The sequence below is a fragment of the Dryas octopetala genome, chromosome 8 (assembly GCF_963921425.1).
Source record: "Dryas octopetala chromosome 8, drDryOcto1.1, whole genome shotgun sequence".
Taxonomy (NCBI): domain Eukaryota; kingdom Viridiplantae; phylum Streptophyta; class Magnoliopsida; order Rosales; family Rosaceae; genus Dryas; species Dryas octopetala.
Window position 1 is genome coordinate 11,604,751 of NC_141373.1, and position 18,380 is coordinate 11,623,130.

At 36.1% G+C, this 18,380-nt stretch overlaps 2 protein-coding genes across 2 annotated transcripts; both read right to left on the reverse strand.

The window, feature by feature from the left end:
• Positions 1–207: 207 nt before the first annotated feature.
• EX1 (UvrB/UvrC domain protein (DUF3506)) lies at positions 208–6,682 on the reverse strand. The gene is made up of 11 exons (XM_086254885.1): positions 6,092–6,682; positions 5,882–5,998; positions 5,708–5,773; positions 5,415–5,521; positions 2,999–3,080; positions 1,708–2,427; positions 1,479–1,602; positions 1,133–1,302; positions 799–873; positions 578–670; positions 208–457 (listed from the first exon to the last, which is right to left on the reverse strand). Exons 1-11 carry the CDS (start codon positions 6,497–6,499, stop codon positions 365–367), a joined length of 2,055 nt encoding a protein of 684 aa, XP_086111011.1. The 5' UTR covers positions 6,500–6,682; the 3' UTR covers positions 208–364.
• Positions 6,683–12,326: 5,644 nt separating this feature from the next.
• BETA-UP (beta-ureidopropionase) lies at positions 12,327–16,178 on the reverse strand. The gene is made up of 6 exons (XM_086253795.1): positions 15,958–16,178; positions 15,077–15,184; positions 14,067–14,255; positions 13,740–13,967; positions 13,434–13,658; positions 12,327–12,875 (listed from the first exon to the last, which is right to left on the reverse strand). Exons 1-6 carry the CDS (start codon positions 16,096–16,098, stop codon positions 12,510–12,512), a joined length of 1,257 nt encoding a protein of 418 aa, XP_086109921.1. The 5' UTR covers positions 16,099–16,178; the 3' UTR covers positions 12,327–12,509.
• Positions 16,179–18,380: the final 2,202 nt, after the last annotated feature.

Consider the following 18,380-nt stretch of genomic DNA (forward strand, 5'->3'; position numbering starts at 1 on the left):
TATCCCACATCTGGTATCCAGAAGTTAATTTTAAACTCAAATTAGAATGATTCATTGTAGAAAAGTATTGCCACAGGAATTTAGCAAACTCCATATATATGCAAGCAACTTTTAGGAGAAGGGCCATTAGATCACCTTACCAAACAAGATATGTATGACCAAGTGGAGAGTAGAATGGCAGAAAATTTAATGGCAACATTTGCAAGATTACTCCAAAATTTCAATAAATATATCTCCCCGTAAATTTACATTATTTTGTACAATGTAAAATTTTAAATAGATATTTTTAAATGAGAAGCAACTTACCCTACAAAATTTCAAACAAAAAATATCAACAATCTTCAACATTATGTACAATGGGAATCTACTCTTCAAGCCTCAGTCGATTGAAGAACACCAAGAAATGATACTCAGGGGCCCAATAAACAAACCCAACAACAGGTCCACCTTTAATGTACTGCAAAATTTAAAAAAGGTATATATGGTAGTCACTATCCATTCTGGAGATGGTGAATGAAGTACTATTTGAGATTAAAACACAAGAAAGAAGTACAAAAAAAAAAGAAAAACGTAGAACCTTCCCATCAAGAATAACAAGTTCACCATCGACCCAGCGGGGATTGCGAAAACCTGGCTCAGCAAGCCTCCCCTGCCCTTTATATCGAGCAACCTTAGTTTCCAAAAAAGCACAAAAACCTCTTCAATAAAAGGGCAAGAAAAACGTGCCGGGTGGACACACAAATAAGAAAGTTGATACAAGTTGTCAGGAAAAATTCAATCTAACAAGTTAAGATATACCACTCCAAACTCTTCTGGTATGATCCCTTTATGAGGAAGCTGATATCTTTTCCCAACCTTTGCACGGAATGCCACCTGAAAAAACCAATTGATAAGGTACCATCAAGGTTTGAGAGAAACTAGGTAACTAGTTATTCATGGCAAAGTTGAGGGGGGCACTTTGGAAAAACAGAGAAATTTGGCTTCCAGTTGACCAAGTCTAAATAACATGTTTCAGAAACAATATCCTAAAAGGTGAAATTAGTATTACTAGCAGATCCCTTAAAATTCTCCATGAGGTTTTATTTCCATACAATGTTAAGAAGCTAGAAAATAATCAGATATCAAAAATTACCTGGCCAGCCGGTACATAAGGATCCCCAGTAAGCTTTAAGGCTTCTACATATTCATAAAACTCAAGTTGTGAAGGCTCCTGAGCCCCAACATCCTCTTTCCATTGACCAAATTTACGTCTCAGGTGAATGACTTCGGAGGTGTAGAGCCCATGTGCACCAATATAAAGTCCTGACAAATGAACCTATTCTCAGTACACTCAAGGGAAGCTGGCTTAAGGTCTCACATAGAATAAATCAAGTGCATTAAAGAATTCTAGAAACAAAACAGGATGATTAACCATGAGAAGCTAATGTATAGCATCAAAAAGTGATGTAAAGATAAGGCAAAATTTTGTGGAAAATGACCATTTAAAGGATCTGGAGAAGCTGGCATTTCAATGCGATTGAAAGTAGTTGATCCTGACAGTGGTTGATGGTTATGAACCTGGCTGAGAGCGAGATTTATTAATTCGCCAACATCTTTGAGTACCTGATATAAACCATAAAATTAAATAGCAATGTATGAACAGTGATAGATTTGGTAAAAGAAAGGTTGTTACCGTTGTTTGCATTCTACTGTGAAAATTCAGCTAACCTTTAATGGTATCTTCTCTTTACCAATGAACTTAGCGAGATCAAACATAACACTATCAACACTACGTTGACTTCCAACTTTAACTTTTTTATCTTCTAAAGACCGTTCCTTTCCACGGGTATCCAGTTGGCTAATATCTTTCTCAATAGTAAAGGAAAATGATAAACGTCCCTTCTTCTTTATTTTAGCAGGTACCCGGAGCAAATTTTTAGTAGGCAAGCTGCCTGACATTTTATGCCCAAGACCACCAACAACAAATTTAACAGCAATTTCTTGTCGCTCTGCACTTTGAATAATTCCAGGATCAGCATCTAGTTCAATCACATCTGCCTCTTGGTCACCTTCAACCTTATCGTCATCTTCAGCTTCTGAATTTTCTATTTCATTATCCTTGTCTTCATCATCTTCCTCAATGATCTGCTCAATCACTTTAGATATGAGATCTCTGTCTACCTTCCCTGGTGATGTCACTTTCAAAACTTTGACCCTCACGTGAGGAATCATATCTCTCAAGATACTCTGAAATCCAGAGTCTGCCTCAGCAAGATCAGAACCATCATCCCCATCATCAACATCTTCAGCATCTTCACTACCCGCAACAAATAAATCATCTTTTTCTTCAGTGGAATCTAAAGGATTCAAGCTGCTAGTTGCATCCAATGTTTTGGAGCTAACTTGTAGAGAATCCTTAGTCACTCCTCCACGCTTTAAATACACAACCTGAAAATTATGGCATAAAGAAAATGTGAAATACATGCTGTCGCATACCTTTAATGAAAGAGAATGGAAAAACAGGAAAGTCCTGAAAATGGGCTCACTATGCACATGCACATGTGCACATGACTCCAGGAGCCATTTGGAACTCACATGACTTGTCAAAACTAAACAAGGTTCACTAAACTGAAAAATAATTGAATGATATGAAAGGAAAAGCTTGCAGTCTAAACAAGAACTAGATATCAAACACTAATGAAAACACAATAAAATTCCTGCAACAACCAACTATATAGTTCCAAATATGAAGATCTCTTCTTGCAAATGATGCATTTAGGTATCTGCTTATGAAAAACAGGTTTCAGTGAATCAATACTACCAACAAAAATCTTTTCCCAGCAATAAATATCTCAATAAGAGTATAACTCTAAGCATGAAAACTAATAAACTTGTGTATCAAGCAAGTAATTACTGGAAAAATGCAAACCTATCACTGCTCATATTTAAAATTCAACCAGTAGGAAAGTTGATCTTGATGCATTAGACTATACTACAAAGTTAGATATAACGAAGATACCTGCTCTCTGTATTCACCCTTCTTATTCACTGTTACAAAAATTTCGAACAGTGGAACACCAGCTGCAGCTGTAGCAAGCTGCCTGAGAGAAGATCAAGATTCATAAAGAATGTTACCTCTGACAGGAAGCACAAGTAGCATGCAGAATGACAATATCCTTTTGAAGAACTGGGAGTCTATAAATGATAAAGGAGTCTTAACAACACACCAAATCACACAATGAAAATAAAACCAATAGTGCAATGGATCCCAAATGATATGTCATTACACGTGTAAGTGTCTTATTTGTTGTGAAATAAATGAACCTTAGAGTGGGTCCATGTATGAATAAAAAAAAAAACTACCACATGTAAAACATGATAAACATTCCTTATAAGATCTCTTTTATCGATGGAGAAATGATTATATTATGAACAGTGTGAACATTTCCCCATAATTGCTATGCAAAAGCTGTGGATAGAACAATAGACACTGATGTTTCAAACTATAAACAGGTCCTTAAGAAGCTCTTCCTTTATAATTATTCATAAATTTCATATATGACTAAAAAATCTAATTCCAAAAAAATAAAATTTATATATCTAGTTGCCAATATTGACACAGGAAGTCACTCAGTAACATCTCAATCCAAGGGACTGAGTAGTACGGATATAAATGGGACATGTTTAGAACAATACATGCTCCTACCATATCCAATTCAGGGCATATGTCTTTATTTAATTTTTTCTTCTCCTTTTTTTTTGCGAGCACATATACAAAGCAGCAGCTCAGACAAACTAAAATTTGAAGGCGAAGGCATAAGGTGAGGCATCTTGTTACTCACAAGGCAAAGCATAAGCCTCAATGCGTTGAGGCGTAAGCCTTTTGGGATTCGAATTATTATGATTAAGATATATATATATAATATAAAATTATAAATAGAGTATAAAATACCCTCCCTGTTTTTCTGTTGAACTCCCACTGCATTGTTGATTACTACACAGGGGACGAGGTGTCCCCTATGTTGCATTTTCCAGTTTCTTAATGAAAATGGTGTTTCTTATCAAAAAAAGAAAAAGAAACATCATTAGTATAAAATTGCAGACAAATGCGTGAGAACTCTAATTTTATTACAAGTCTTGTAGTATGAGAGTCATATTTTAGTTAGTATTAGGAGTCTTACTTTATTTAGTATAGGTAATCTCTCTCTATTATGTTTGTTAGTGGACCCTTTTAATTGTTTTTTTGGTCAAACTGAAGATGGCTTTCATTTTTTTTTTTCCAAGACGACTTTCATTGAAAATAACTTTTAAGTGTCAGTGGGCCCTTGCTATTTGTTAGAGGGCAGCATACTTCCCACTGCTTTAGTGCTGCATACATACTTAAGAAAGTATGCCAAAAGGAAAAAGCACTTCTCAAGGTGAAGTTAAACCCCAATAGACCAATCCCCCTTATTCAAAATTGAAGTACTTTCTACCTCCACAACTCTCTCTCCCTGCAAACCTCAAGGATTCTGTGTGAGATTCCCATTCCTTTCTCTCTCTTACCTCTGGAAAGTAGCAGGAGCTATACATACAGAGAGAGCGGAAAACAATTTTGGTGCTTTGGATCTTTCAGATTTTTGCTGAGGGATTCATTGAAGTGAGAAACAACCAGAGAAATTGAAGTACTTTCCCGCTCTACACTAGAGGGTGAGTTAGGTCTGCATGTGTAGGAGGTCCCGGAAATCCATCAAACTCAAGGAGCTGCCTATATGATGTAGAGAGATAATATTTCTGGGTGGAATATCAAGTAAAAGGGGCTGGGCGTTTTTTCTGTTTTAAAAAATTTCAAGATCCCAGCCAAAAGACACAGTTCAAGATGTGAGTTAAATGGGCTTAATTGGACTGAGGCTTCCACCTCTACAAATAGGCAAACGCCTTTCGGGATTTCCGCTTAATAAAGGAGCCCTGAGGCGTTCTTCTACTGCTCTGCATCAAATCACGCCTTGAGGCAGCCCTGGATATCGCCTTTCAAAACACCTGTTATAAGTAATAGACTAGACAGATTTTGTCTGCAGACAATTTTCTAGCCATCCCAGGTTAAGAAAAGAAAAAGGAAAAAGAGTTATCCCTGTCACCTATAAAACTCCACAAAGAATGAAGGACAAGAAGATGCTGAAAATACAATTTTATTAACCTTCTTCAGTTGGGATTCTCCTATGCTAATATGCATCAACTGTTTGCCTCCTCAGCCTATCATACGTCTTCCTATTTGTTTTGGTTAAACCATTAGGTCCTACAATGATAAAAACAAGTAACTAAACTCTTAAGTTTAAGCTTGTCCTATTCGTTCTTGGTTGAGAAGCTAGTGTTGCCAATAATCCAATAGTTTCCATCAGAAAACAAGAGGTTCAAACAGTACTCCCTATATTAGACTAACAATCAAAACAACTCACCGGGGACTATAACTCCTTGCAACATATCTTCCATGCTCTGCAGTTACTCGTATAATTAAGCCGTGAGGATCCTTCTTATCTTTTGAAATGCCAGCCCACCACCCCACCTAGCACCCACAATCAAAAGTCCACATGTAATTAAACCAATCACAGTTTCATCAGTACCAAGTCAAAATTCTATAAGCCAAACACACTTAAATGGCATGACCAAAAAAAAAATCAGTATTAATTCATATCCAAGAACAATTCACATTATTGATCAGAAACTTGTTTCTTTTTTTGAGTTGACTCACCAATCCAGCACTGGCATTATCTCGAAAAAATGCTGCGTCCTGGTATCGCTCTTCCTCTATAGCTCTCTGAAATTATTTATAATTAAAAAAAAAGAAAAAGAAAAGTGTTAGCGAAAGAGAGACGCTAATTTGTGAATTGTGATAAACATAGACGTAAGATAAAAGGAATCAGACATTGAGCTGAGAAATGACTCTGCCAACGACGTCGTTTGTAGCTGCAGCGGCAATTGCAACCTTGAGCCTAGCAGCGTCCTCAAAATCCTCTGCATATACAGCTCGACCCAACTGTGACTGTTCAACAACAAAAATTTACACATTTAAGAAAATAAAAATAAACATTTATAACTGTACATAAATACATACATATATATGTAAAGGCTCTACCTTGAGAAGGGAGAGAAGGCGGTCTTGTTCTTCGACCTCGAGGAAATGCTGACGCCAGCGATCCCAGTCCCAGTCAGGCTCTTTGTCCCTGTTGTGGCGCTGAAACGGTGCGTTTTGGGCGTCGTCTCCTTCGGGTTTTGCGGTAGAATTGACGTAGGAATCGAAGCGTTTGATGGCGGTTTTGATGAGGTCGTGGAGCGCGGAGTCCCACCGCCACTGGATTGAGTCCGAGGAAGAAGAAGAAGGGTTCTGGCATCGGCAGAGGGATGGAGAATCGGGGGACCTGAAGAGGGTTTGGGAGGAAGGGGAGGGGTAGGATGGTCTTTTTGCGACGGAGGAGGGGTATGGTTTGGGTTTGGGGAAGGTGAGCTTGTGAGGACTTGGGGTGGAAGCAGATATGGAAGCCATTGAAGGAGAAGAGCAGAGAGAGAGAGAGAGGTGTATGTTTGGAGTTGTGGTTGGAGATGAGAGAGTGAGAGTGAAACGCGTTGTTTTCAGAGAAAGACAGAGGATGTGACTGTGAAATGAATTGTTGGGTGTGTTGTGTTTGTATAAACGGCAGTGGCTGGCTGGTAACAGGCTTTGGCCAAACTTGACAATGGGATAAGGATCAAGGATCAATCTCATGAAATTCACTTCATTTCCATGCATTCTATATTTTTCCTGTTTTTTTTTTTTTATGAAAATCTAGATCAAAATATTACGAGACTTTTTTTGTTAACCGAGCAGAAGTATATACCTTTTTTTTTTTTTTTTTTGTATTCCAGCATTACTTTAGGTATTAAGCTAATGGTACACTAGGTAAAGGGACAAAATGAAATTTCTTTATAAGCGGCCAGTCGTTCGAATGCTTATTTTTTTTATTTATTATTTGATAGTTGTGACTACTCAATAGTCACATATTTTTTGTTACAATACAATTACATAAAAGTTTACTAAGATTTAAAATTTAGGATTTAAGTTCGACCCTTGGAGCTATGCAGTAAAGAAGGTAAAATCTCTTATGAATCCTCTAAGTCTAGCATGGATTGTCTACTTTTGACCGGCCTAAGAGATTAGTCTGATGCTCAAAAATTGACCCAAGACACCCAAGGTTACCAAAAAAAAAAATTTTACGAAGATTTAAGATTGGTAATGTCGAATGTAGGCCTTAAAGTTTAGAGTCTACATTGTAAACCTAAATGAAATTCAAACATTAATAAACAACAAAAGAAATAAATTAAATGTCACACGGTAACAAATATGTGATTTTCATGTAGTCATAATTTTGTTTTTGATAACTGATGGTGTCTTGGGCCAGCTTTGGCGCACTAGATTAATCCTTTAGGCCGATCAAAGACAGACAATTCACGTCGGGCCTAGAGGATTCATAAAGGATTTCATATAGTCATAATTTGTTAGTACATAAACTTAAAAAAACAATTTGTCAACTACTGGTATATAAAAAAAAAAAATTTATATTCGGTATTTAAACTCAACTTTTCTTTCTTCTGTAGGGACTTGGATTCCCTGCCTTGCTTCCCTGCAAAGCTGGTACCAGGCTCAAATCTGAGCCTTTGAAGACAATCTCTCTATTTCTACTCTTTCTCTCTCTATTTTGTCTTCAAAGGCTCAGATTTGAGCCTAGCACCAGCTTTGTAGGAAAGCAAGGCAGGGGATCCACTTCTCTTCTGTAGATGGGGTTAGATGATGGTCCGAATTGGCTCATGAACTTACTGTATGCAATTATTTTTTTTTTTTTTTGTAACTGTTGATGCTTAAAATCTCTGAAATCGATAATTAATCAACCAATAAATGAAATGAGCAATCTAACCTTCGGAACCGTGACAAATGTTATAAAAAAAAATTCAACTTTACCTTTCTTTTTTCCGAAAGGAAACTTATAGTGTGAGAGGGGAAAGGAGAACCAAATACAGAAATACAAAACCAGAAGACCCTATATCAAACAACAAGGAACAGCTATACCTAAGTAAAACGACATCACCAGAAAGACATCATCCAGTGAAAGAAGAAACAAAAAGCATAAAGAAGTAGATGCATGGAGAACCACCAAAATCAAAAAATAAAACCAACAGAGAGGAGACATGGCAATGGCAAGCCATCATGCCAACCAGAGAACATGGCTTGAGGACATTTTGTGCATTTATTGGGCTTGTGTGAGCTTCTCATCCATGAAGGCATGAACATCTAGAGAATCTTTGCATACATCCTAGATAGTCCATCGAGCATAAAATGGATAGTTTAAATGAATAAAATCTTGTGTTTTGACAAAAAAAAAAGTGTGCACTTTATTGTTACTGTGCTGCTTTGATTGCTTGAGTTTAACAATGTACTGTGTTGCTGGAATATATATATATAGGCAAGGAGTAAAATTTTGGTTTTGATGGAAATTTTGATTAAAATTTCGATTCGATAAAATTAGACAAAAAGACGGAAATTGCTATCAAAATACGAAAATTTTAAATGAAACTTGACCATATGTTTATTTAACATATTATCTACTATATTTATAAAAAATATTGAAGAAACCAAATTATATAGTAGATTTTATATGATATAAAGTTAATATAATGCGCGCTGGACAAATACTGTTAAATAAAATTAGCATAATGAATAAATAAAATTAGTATATTCTTTATACTCTATAATTTATAGACTAAATCCTAATACTAAACCCTATATACTCTATATACCTTAATACTCTTTATACTCTATAATTTATAGACTAAACCATATATACTCTATATTGTTTAGGATATGGTATAGCCGTATAGGATATTAGTGTTTAGGCCATTTAGGATATTTTTAATTATTTTTTATATATAAATATATTAGGGTTCAAAAACAACTAAACGAAACACCAAAACGGCCAAACGAAACCCGAAACTTTTTTTTTTCTTTCCAATTGCCCAAAGTCCCCAAACCTCAATCAACCCTAAACCTTTTTTTTTTTTCTTTCCTTTTCATTTGTTTTCCAACTTATTTGTTTTTATTTTATACTTAAAATTAAAGAAGGGCAATATCTTTTACCAAAAAAAAAAGAAAGACATTATCACTCACATTGCTATATTAATAATCAGGAGGAAGTTTATTGGGAACCATTATAAAAAAAAAAAACAATAAATATAAACAGAGGATTCAATCCTCCTAAAAAAAAAAAAAAACCCTCCAACCCTCCAACAATAAACATGTCTAACTCATCTGCGTAATAAGTCACACTAATTAATATAAAGAAGGACACGTGGTTTTGAATTTCTCACTTCTCTTTCTAAGTTTCTATTTCTCATCTTTTTCCCAAAAAGTCGGAATATGGTAGCCGTAGATAAGGGTTGACCACATCTGTAATTGTGGCAACTATGTGACCATTCAATAATTATATATTTTTAATAAAGTTTATAAATATTTATAATGGTTAATTTAGAGCTTAACATTTATGCTTAAAGTCTAAAGACTATGTTGTAAATGGAACTCAAGTATTATCAAAAATAAGTTGTAATTGGCATATAGTCACAATTGTGTAATTGTCATATACAATTTTTTTTTTTTTAACGAAAAATGAGTGAGCCTTCTCTTTTTTTGGCCAGGGAAAATGAGTGAGCCTTCAAATGAGCGTTTGATGGGTATCTGAATATTGGACAAGGCCCTAGACAAATTCCTTCCCTCCCCTTAATATATAAAACAAAAAAATTTGTGAATTAATATTGTATGGTTTCTTGAGGCCTCTAGGAAATTTTGCCAAGCATTGTGGTTTTGTGAGAAATATCTAGAGTTGTGGAACAAAGAAGATAATATTATGTTTACAAACATTATGCAGGCACAGCAGCTTCGTAGTCACTTCCGATTTGTATGGAAAAAATAAAGTTGTTTTGACTTGTAAAAGTAAAACTGCTCCAGGCCTCCAGCTCCCCCATTCCCCATTTCCCCTTTCTTTCCTTTTTTGTTTTCCACTTTTCCTTTCTCTCCACAGACTCCACCCCTTTCTTCTTTTCCTTTCTCTCCACAAACTCCACCCTATGCTTCTCTCTCTCTCTCTCTCTCTCTCTCTCTCTCTCTCTCTCTCTCACTCTCTCTCTCGGCATCCTCATCACCAGCCCACCATCACCCTCATCTCGCCCCTGCCGCCACCCCCCACCGCCGAAACCCACCGAAAACCCAACCCCTCTTCTCTTCCTCCCTTCTTTTCTTCCTCCCTCCATGGCCTCAACTCCCAAGTGAGAAAGAGATCTGAGTTTGGGGGAGATTTGGGGCTGATCTGAGTTTGGGGGAAAGATCTCAGTTTGTGGTTGCTAGTGTTAGTCACAGCAGATTTGGGTGAAATTTCAACGAAATTTGACAAAATTTTACAAAAACAAACATATTCCGAGTTTGAAATTTCGGGCGAAATTTAACCGAAATTTAACGAAATTTTGCCGAAATAATACCGAAAAATAATGGATACTTGATAAAATTTCGGAACCTCAAAAAAACGAAAATTTCGGCGAAATTTCGTCGAAATTTTTGAAATTTCATTCCTGGTGTTCTAATGAGGGATCCCTCTTGTGGGGTCTACACGAGTCGTTTTATATCGATCCGAATTGTTTATTTTTTACATCTCCATTAATAAATCATATTTGCAAAAAATCAGCCAAATCGAAAATCATTTGCGTATCTAACTTTGATTAAACAAATAAACAACTTTATCGAAAATATTTGGTTTATCTATTTGTTTGATCAAAGTTAGATAGACAAATGATTTCCGATTTGGCTGATTTTTTGCAAGGATAATCTATCAATAAAGATGTAAAAATGAACGGTTCGAATCCACCCAAGACAACTCGTGTGGGCCCCATAGGGGATCCCTTATTGGAAGGCCCCTGTATACAAATATATATATATATATGAAAATTTTCAAGTAAGGATGTCTTTACTTTAAAAAAAGTAAAAACATCCTCTTTGGACCTACAATTCAATGATCAGAACTATCTATATTTTAGAACATCATTTAAAGATTATCGTTGCAAAAAATCAGCCAGATCGGAAACTATTTAGCCAGTTTATTATATCAAACATCATTTCAATTTTATCTGATGGACTGTATTTGTTTGCACAGTTTAGGTGACCAAACAATTACCGATTTAGCTGATTTTTTACAGGGGTTTGAGAAGGGACCTAAAATATGAATGGTTCCGATTATGAAACTATATTGTCTGGTGGTACTAAGAGAGGATGTTCTTACTTTTCTTAAAGTAAGGACATCCTTATGTGAACCGGACTATATATATATAATTTTATTCAGGTGCGGACGTTTGTACCTGATTGAGCATGTATATATAGAGGAAATTACAGATTTAGTCAACTTATTTTATACCTAGTTAAATTTAGGTCTACAATATTTTTTAAGTTCTGTTTTAGTCTATTAATTGTTTCACTTATTCAATAAAGGTCCAGATTTGTTTTCTCAAATTTAGCTTGCCTTTTATCCTATCAAATCTCACCCAAATTCAGCAAACATATACTTGTTTAAAAGCTATGCATCTCTTCTTTACAATCATATAAAGATCATTCAAATTAAAATTATAAAACTTAAGATAATTGATCCTAAAGTAGGGTACCCGAAACTGCCAATTTTTCAAATTTCACTCAATTTCAATTCTCTTATATTATAATACTCCAAATTGGTTCCCATGACTAAGAAATGATGAAATATAACTTATACTTCAATTATAATTGAAGAAAATACAACCCAAAGGATTTAAAGTCATAAATCTAGACTTTTACTGAACAAGTGAAACAATTAGTGGACCAAAACAGAACTTAAAAACAAATCGTGGACTAAAATTGAACTGGGTATAAAATAAGTGGACCAAATCTGTAATTTCCTTTATATATATATATATGCCTATTTATAAGGAATCTCTTGTGGAGTCCGCTCCACATTGTATTTTGATGATCAGCATCTATTTTCTTGGTCTCCATTGAAGGATTATCTTTACAAAAAATTAAATTAATCAAAAACCATTTAACCGTTAATTAAATAGTTATGGTCATCATTTCAAGTGTTTATCGAAAATATTATGTATTAATGGTTGGTTTTGGTAATTGGGTTGATTGATAGAATTGAGTGGAACACTTTCAGTTTCAACCTATTATAGCTTAGGTTTGTGACCTATTAGGAAGAAACTTTATTATAGTATAGATAAACTACCAGAAAAATGAGCATTCTTACAAGAAAACATGCAGGTGTTTAACCTGTACATTCATGAAAATGCTGGTTCAATTTCCTTTATAAGTTTTTTTCTTACAATATTTACTGCATATTAAACAAATATCTACAAATATTAAAACCCCATGCTTATTTATCAACTGATGAGAAATTGTTGCACACAATTTTACTTTTTAACTGCATCTTTCAGGCTGCGATCTAACTTGTAACTAAAACTTAGGAAGACTTCTTATGTAACAGGGGATCAGAAATGACTTGGGGCTCAAAATCCGGCTTCAAGTAACCAGAAAGCACGTCTGCATACAACTCATAACGAGCAGTCATTCGGAATCCCCACTTGTCTTTTATCTGCCTACAGAGGTTGAGGTCCATGTCTGAGATCATCAACCCATCCCTATGGCGGGATAGAGAAGGAGTGCATGAGGCATCTGGGGCTGAAAAATGACTGGATCCATAGAAATGCCCAAAATCTGCATGTTGTGGCTTGCCATCACCTGAAGTGAATGGATTTGGGAAAACCTCTGTCCCTACACGGTTGATTGACCCAACAAAGTAATTATTTGCAATTGCAGCATTACGAGCCTGCAGAACAGAACAGTCCAATGGTGTTAATTGACTACTGGGAAGCAAAATAAGGAAATCTTCATCCAGGACTTGCATACAAAATGTCATACAATTTATTAGACGATTACATATATTTTGGTATATAGCTAGTATTAGATAATTCAAGCAGCATAACATAAAAGTTGTACATTCACCCATTTCATAAAGTTTGTGCAAATCGCCAAATGGCTCATGTCCAATAGACTGATAAATTTATAATCACAAGCCCAATTAAGATACCAAGGGAAATCTGCCTTGAAGAAAAAGACTTCTTTCCTAGTGTGGTAGAAAAACTTTAGTTCTTGGCTTCTGTTAAAGGTATTTCCTCTCCATATATGCCATGTCCGTTGCATCATAATTCATTTTGAAAGCAGAATTTTAAAGAATCAGAGAGAACTATATTGCACAAGAGTGGATTATAAAATGAAGATTGAGTAAAAAGTAATCTTACTGAGGCCACACAGGTTTGCAGAGTTATAAGAGAAAATATCTCAAAGCAGTAATCCGTGAAAATAAAAGAGATGGGTAACAGATCACCTCAATGGGCCACATCGGTTCGCTAAGTTCACCAACAGTGGCGGAAGGATTGAAAACAATCTCTGCGCCATTCAAGCCAAACACTAACCAATTCAAAGGATGGTGCCTTCCATAACATATATTAACAGCAATTTTTCCATAAGCTGTCTCAAACACCGGATGTCCAGTATTTCCTTCCATATAATACGTACTCTCGTTGAAGTCCCCAACTCTTGGTATATGGTTCTGTCCACTATCATTTGTCAATATGCCTTCAACAGAAAAGTATGCAACTAACAAATAATCTAACAGATATACTGATTTTACCTTTCGATGCTTGCCAATTATGTTGCCATTATTTCCAATTATGACAGCAGTGTTCCAGAGAGTCTCTCCATGATTGACATCCCTCTCAAGAATTGGACTTATAATGACCATGTTATATTTCCGTGCAAGATCCTGGAGAAATCGAGTTGATTCCCCATCTACAGGCTCTGCAAATTCACACCACCTCTTCTCCCGCGTACAAAAGGCAAATGGCATCGTCCATGCTTCCTGGATTAAATTTAAATGGATGTGCTTGAAATTATCAGACACCAGTATAAAGTCAACAAAAAAGAGTTTCATGCAGCATGGCAAGAGGGCATGACGAACCTGCAAGCATAATATGTTGACTCCTGAATCACCTGCAGCATCAATTATTGGCTTTAATTTATCAAAGATAGCCCTTTTCTGGTCCAAAAAGTGGGCAGTAGTCGGAAGAGCTATAGAGTTTTGAATGAGACCAACCCTAACTATTCGAGGTTCTCTCAACAACTCTTTCTCAGCAAGAAAGCAGAAAGCCTGAAAGAATATATAGATCAACAATTCAGAATAATCAATAGGATAGTAGCAATTGATTAAGGACATACAATAGGGAAGATACACAGGTGTAAAAAATGAAAGCTTCATTGTGTGGTATTTTGGAAATTATATAGTGGTTATACGGGTCACTAGAAGGTAGTTCAGAAATCAAATAAATCTGGAATGGACGAGTCTTATGGGGCTTTATTATGAAAATTTTATTTCTTTGTAATGGACTGGACTCGGAATTTTTATGTTGAGCTTAAAGTAAAATGTGTAAATAAATAAAATGGGAGTGAAGCATATATATGACATATAAACAGCTTCATAGTAGCACATGTTAGAGTTATCATGCTTTATGAGTTGTATCTATTTGATGTTTGGAATGCAAGCAAACCTTAGTGTTGCAAAGATCTCTTTAGAAACTAATTGAAACACAAAAAGATAAGGCATAGTATTGAATACTTCAAAGAGATTCTAAGACTAGGCTGTCAGAGGAACATGTAAAAGCTCTCAATTAGTGATCAATTAGTTAGTTTATAGTTATGCAGTTGTAACCTTCTTTGACTGAAGGGAGGGAAATCATGGGCTGGTTTGTGTTAAAAGCAATAACTGAACATCAGAAATTCATTTCAATAAGGCTTTATCTTTCAGAAAGATTTTTCATTTTTTCCTACAAACACTTTCTGTGACTGTCACAAACATCCAAGCCTACTAAAAAGGACTTTGATAGCCCTGTATCAGACCTCCCTTGATTGTGGACTGCTGGCTTGAGCTTGGTAGTGCAGATCATTGGACAACAGTTAAAAGTAAATGCCTACCTGGAGGTCAAAATCATGTTCTGAAGAGAGAGCTTTAGCATATTCTGGGACAGAAATTGTTTCAAGTGGCTTTCCGCGATTCAGACCCAAAAGAATACGGCTGACTTCCTGAAAAAGGTTAATTGTACCATAAAAAATGTCATAATACATCTGCATCTGATCAATGCAAATAAGAAATAACACCAATTAACAAGGTAGAAATATAATTGGTTTGGTATTCATGGAAATTGCAAGACTTTCAAATCAATCAGGTTTCAGTGCGAAGAAATTCAATTCCCAAACGAAAAATGAAACTGAGGTCGCAACTTTCAACATTTTACGGACCCTTTGAACTGAATCAGGCAAATCTGAAAAACATTTCATAAACAAATCTAACAGAAATGAGAAATAGATGATCTACATAGCTATTTTTACAAATTTCTTTCGTAGTTAGCAACCAGCCGAACTAGCATTCTATATTTTAAAATTACAGAGAAAGTTGTCAATTTAATCATGTGCCATATCTAAGAGTTGTCATATACAGAAACTTTCTATTATATATTCTAAAAAAAAAAAAAAAAATTGCAATTCAATGTAATTTTAGAATTTGAAAGAAGCTAAATTCTAATTGAAAGCAATAATCTTCTTGTTTTCCTAATTGGGTACAATCCGAATGTCCATTTGAATTACCTAATAAATCTGTAACCCAAATCCTCCAAACCCAAAATTACAAATTCGTTAAGAATTGTCATATTGCTATTATCAAATGAAAATAAACTCAGACCGAAAATCGTTGACTTCAGAGGACTCGAACCCCACGAAGAATCAATCAAATCGATGAAAATCGGTGACCAAAAGCACCAAAATCAGAACCCAACAGAGAGAAAATTAAGAAATGTGACCTGGAAGAGATGGGGTTTTAGATTTTCGCGGAGGAGGTGGTCAAGCGAGTCGTACCCACAAACGGAACCATCACTGTAGGCCTTGGTTGATTCTTGAACACGCCCGTATTCTGAGTCGATTTTTTGGGCTGTTTTTTCCATTTCGGTTTCTTTGTTATTGTTCTTGGTTTGGAGGAGGAGGACAGTTGCTACTGTATGTGTTCATGTGCTGATGAGATGAGAGAGTGATTGCATGAAGACATTTCCCCCTACTCCCAATAATATGATTAACTTAATTATTATTAAATTAGAGTCAGATTAGGAATAATGATTAACAAATAAATCACCAAATTCATTAATCAAATTAATTAGAAGTTTTGTTTTTTTGCCAGAAAAATGAATTTGGCGCATCGGGTGAACTCTTATCTACTGCATGAACCAAATACCTGTTGTTTTTTTTTTTTAGTGCTGCTATTTGCACACCATTATTTTTCTTTTTGCATACTATTTTCTCATTTTTTCTTATTTCACACCTTTACACTCTTCTTAAAATTGAATTTTTTCATATACACACCCCTTTTAATTACCAAAATATCTCAACTTAATTAATCTTACCAAATTTCTCTTACACACCCCACCTAATCCATTCAAACAATACACACTCCACCCAACCCATTCAGACAACACACACCCCACCCTGCCTCTGCCCTTCCCCTTCCCCTTCCCCCTCTTACCCCGACCACCTCCATTTCCTCCCTTCCCTTGCCCTCTCTCTCTCTCTCATTCCCTCTCTCCTCTCTCTTTCTCTGTCTCTGTCTAGGTCCGGCAACCACCCCACCCCCTCTCTGCCCCTCCGGTGACCACCTCTCTCTCTCTCTCTCTCTCTCTCTCTCTCTCTCTCTCTCTCTCCCTCTCTCTGCCTCTGTCCAGCTCCGACGACCACCCCACCCTCTCCCTTTCCCTCTCCCTTTCTTTGCCTCTGTCCAACTCCGGCGACCACCCCACCATCTCCCTTTCCCTCTCCCTTTCTCTGCCTCTGTCCAGCTCCAGCTCTAGCGACCACCTTTCCCTATCCCCTTCCCTCTCCCTTTCTTTGTCTCTGTCCAGCTCCGGCAACCACCCCAGTTGTAACGCCCTGAACCTCGAGCCCATAAAAACACTGAAATATCAACCTTTTAAATTTGTTTTATCTTTCCTTTGAGCCATGCACATAAATATAAATAAATAAATTTCTTTCAAATAAAATATTTATGTAAAACCTCCGTATAAAAACATTTAATCAAAACAAAGTGTGTCCCACTGCCTCGACTTCTCATCACTGCCTCCTCAGCCTGCTTAACCTGCAAAACACAAATAACCACACTGCACCATATCCATGGTACACCGAGTCATTCAAACAAACAACCCGGTAAGCTCACTAGAGCTCGTATGAGTGAAAAGACTTAATTAACTAACCTCAATAATTTCCTCAATTTCCATACTCAATAAATTATCCATAATAACATCAAAGCATAAATAATAAATATCCAATCACATAATATTTCATTCACCAATGATCCAAGCATCAAGATAATCAAAATTCCCTGTATCCATATCAAATCCCACTGATAATAATAATAATCATTCTAGCCAATCAATTGCCTAATCGTCAACTATTAACCTCAACCTCAATATTCACATCCTAATTAATAACTTCAATGCATAATCATCCTCATTTCCATCCTCAAAGATTCAAGCCTAGACTTTACCAAGTCCTAGCCAAACAAATTCCTAGCAAACAAATGCATACACGCAAGCAAAGCAACAATTTAACTATCTAATTTCACTCACATCGCTCATTAAAATCCCCTTTTTTTAAAACTATTTCTCAAATTCATTTTTAAATCATCTCAAAACTGTAAATCGACCTTTGAAGAACAAATAATACTCTCAAACTGTAAAACTATTAAAATGTATGAAATAAAACGTAATGTCCTACTGGAACTATCATTTAAAATGTTTGCTGAATGAAATATCATTTCTCAAAATACTCCACAATTGAAACCTCACGCCACACTAGTACCCGGAGAACCGCTGGTCATACACTGCCGAGTCATCTCTAGGCAAGTGCAAAGCAATATGTGATGCTAGTCATACACCGCCGACTAGGCAAGTGCAGAGTAATATGTCATGCTGGTCATACACCGCCAACTAGGTAAGTGCAAAGCAAATGCTGATCATACACCGCTGAATTATCTCAAGGCGAGTGCAGAGCAATACATAATGCTGGTCATACACCGCCGACTGGGCAAGTGCAGAGCAAATGCTGGTCATACACAGCCGAGTCATCTCTAAGCGAGTGCAGAGCAATTCTATACATGCTGAGGGGGGTACTAATATGGCGGTTTGAAACTGCTTTTGGATATCTCAATAAACCATCTCAGGAATACTCATCCAGATAAAAA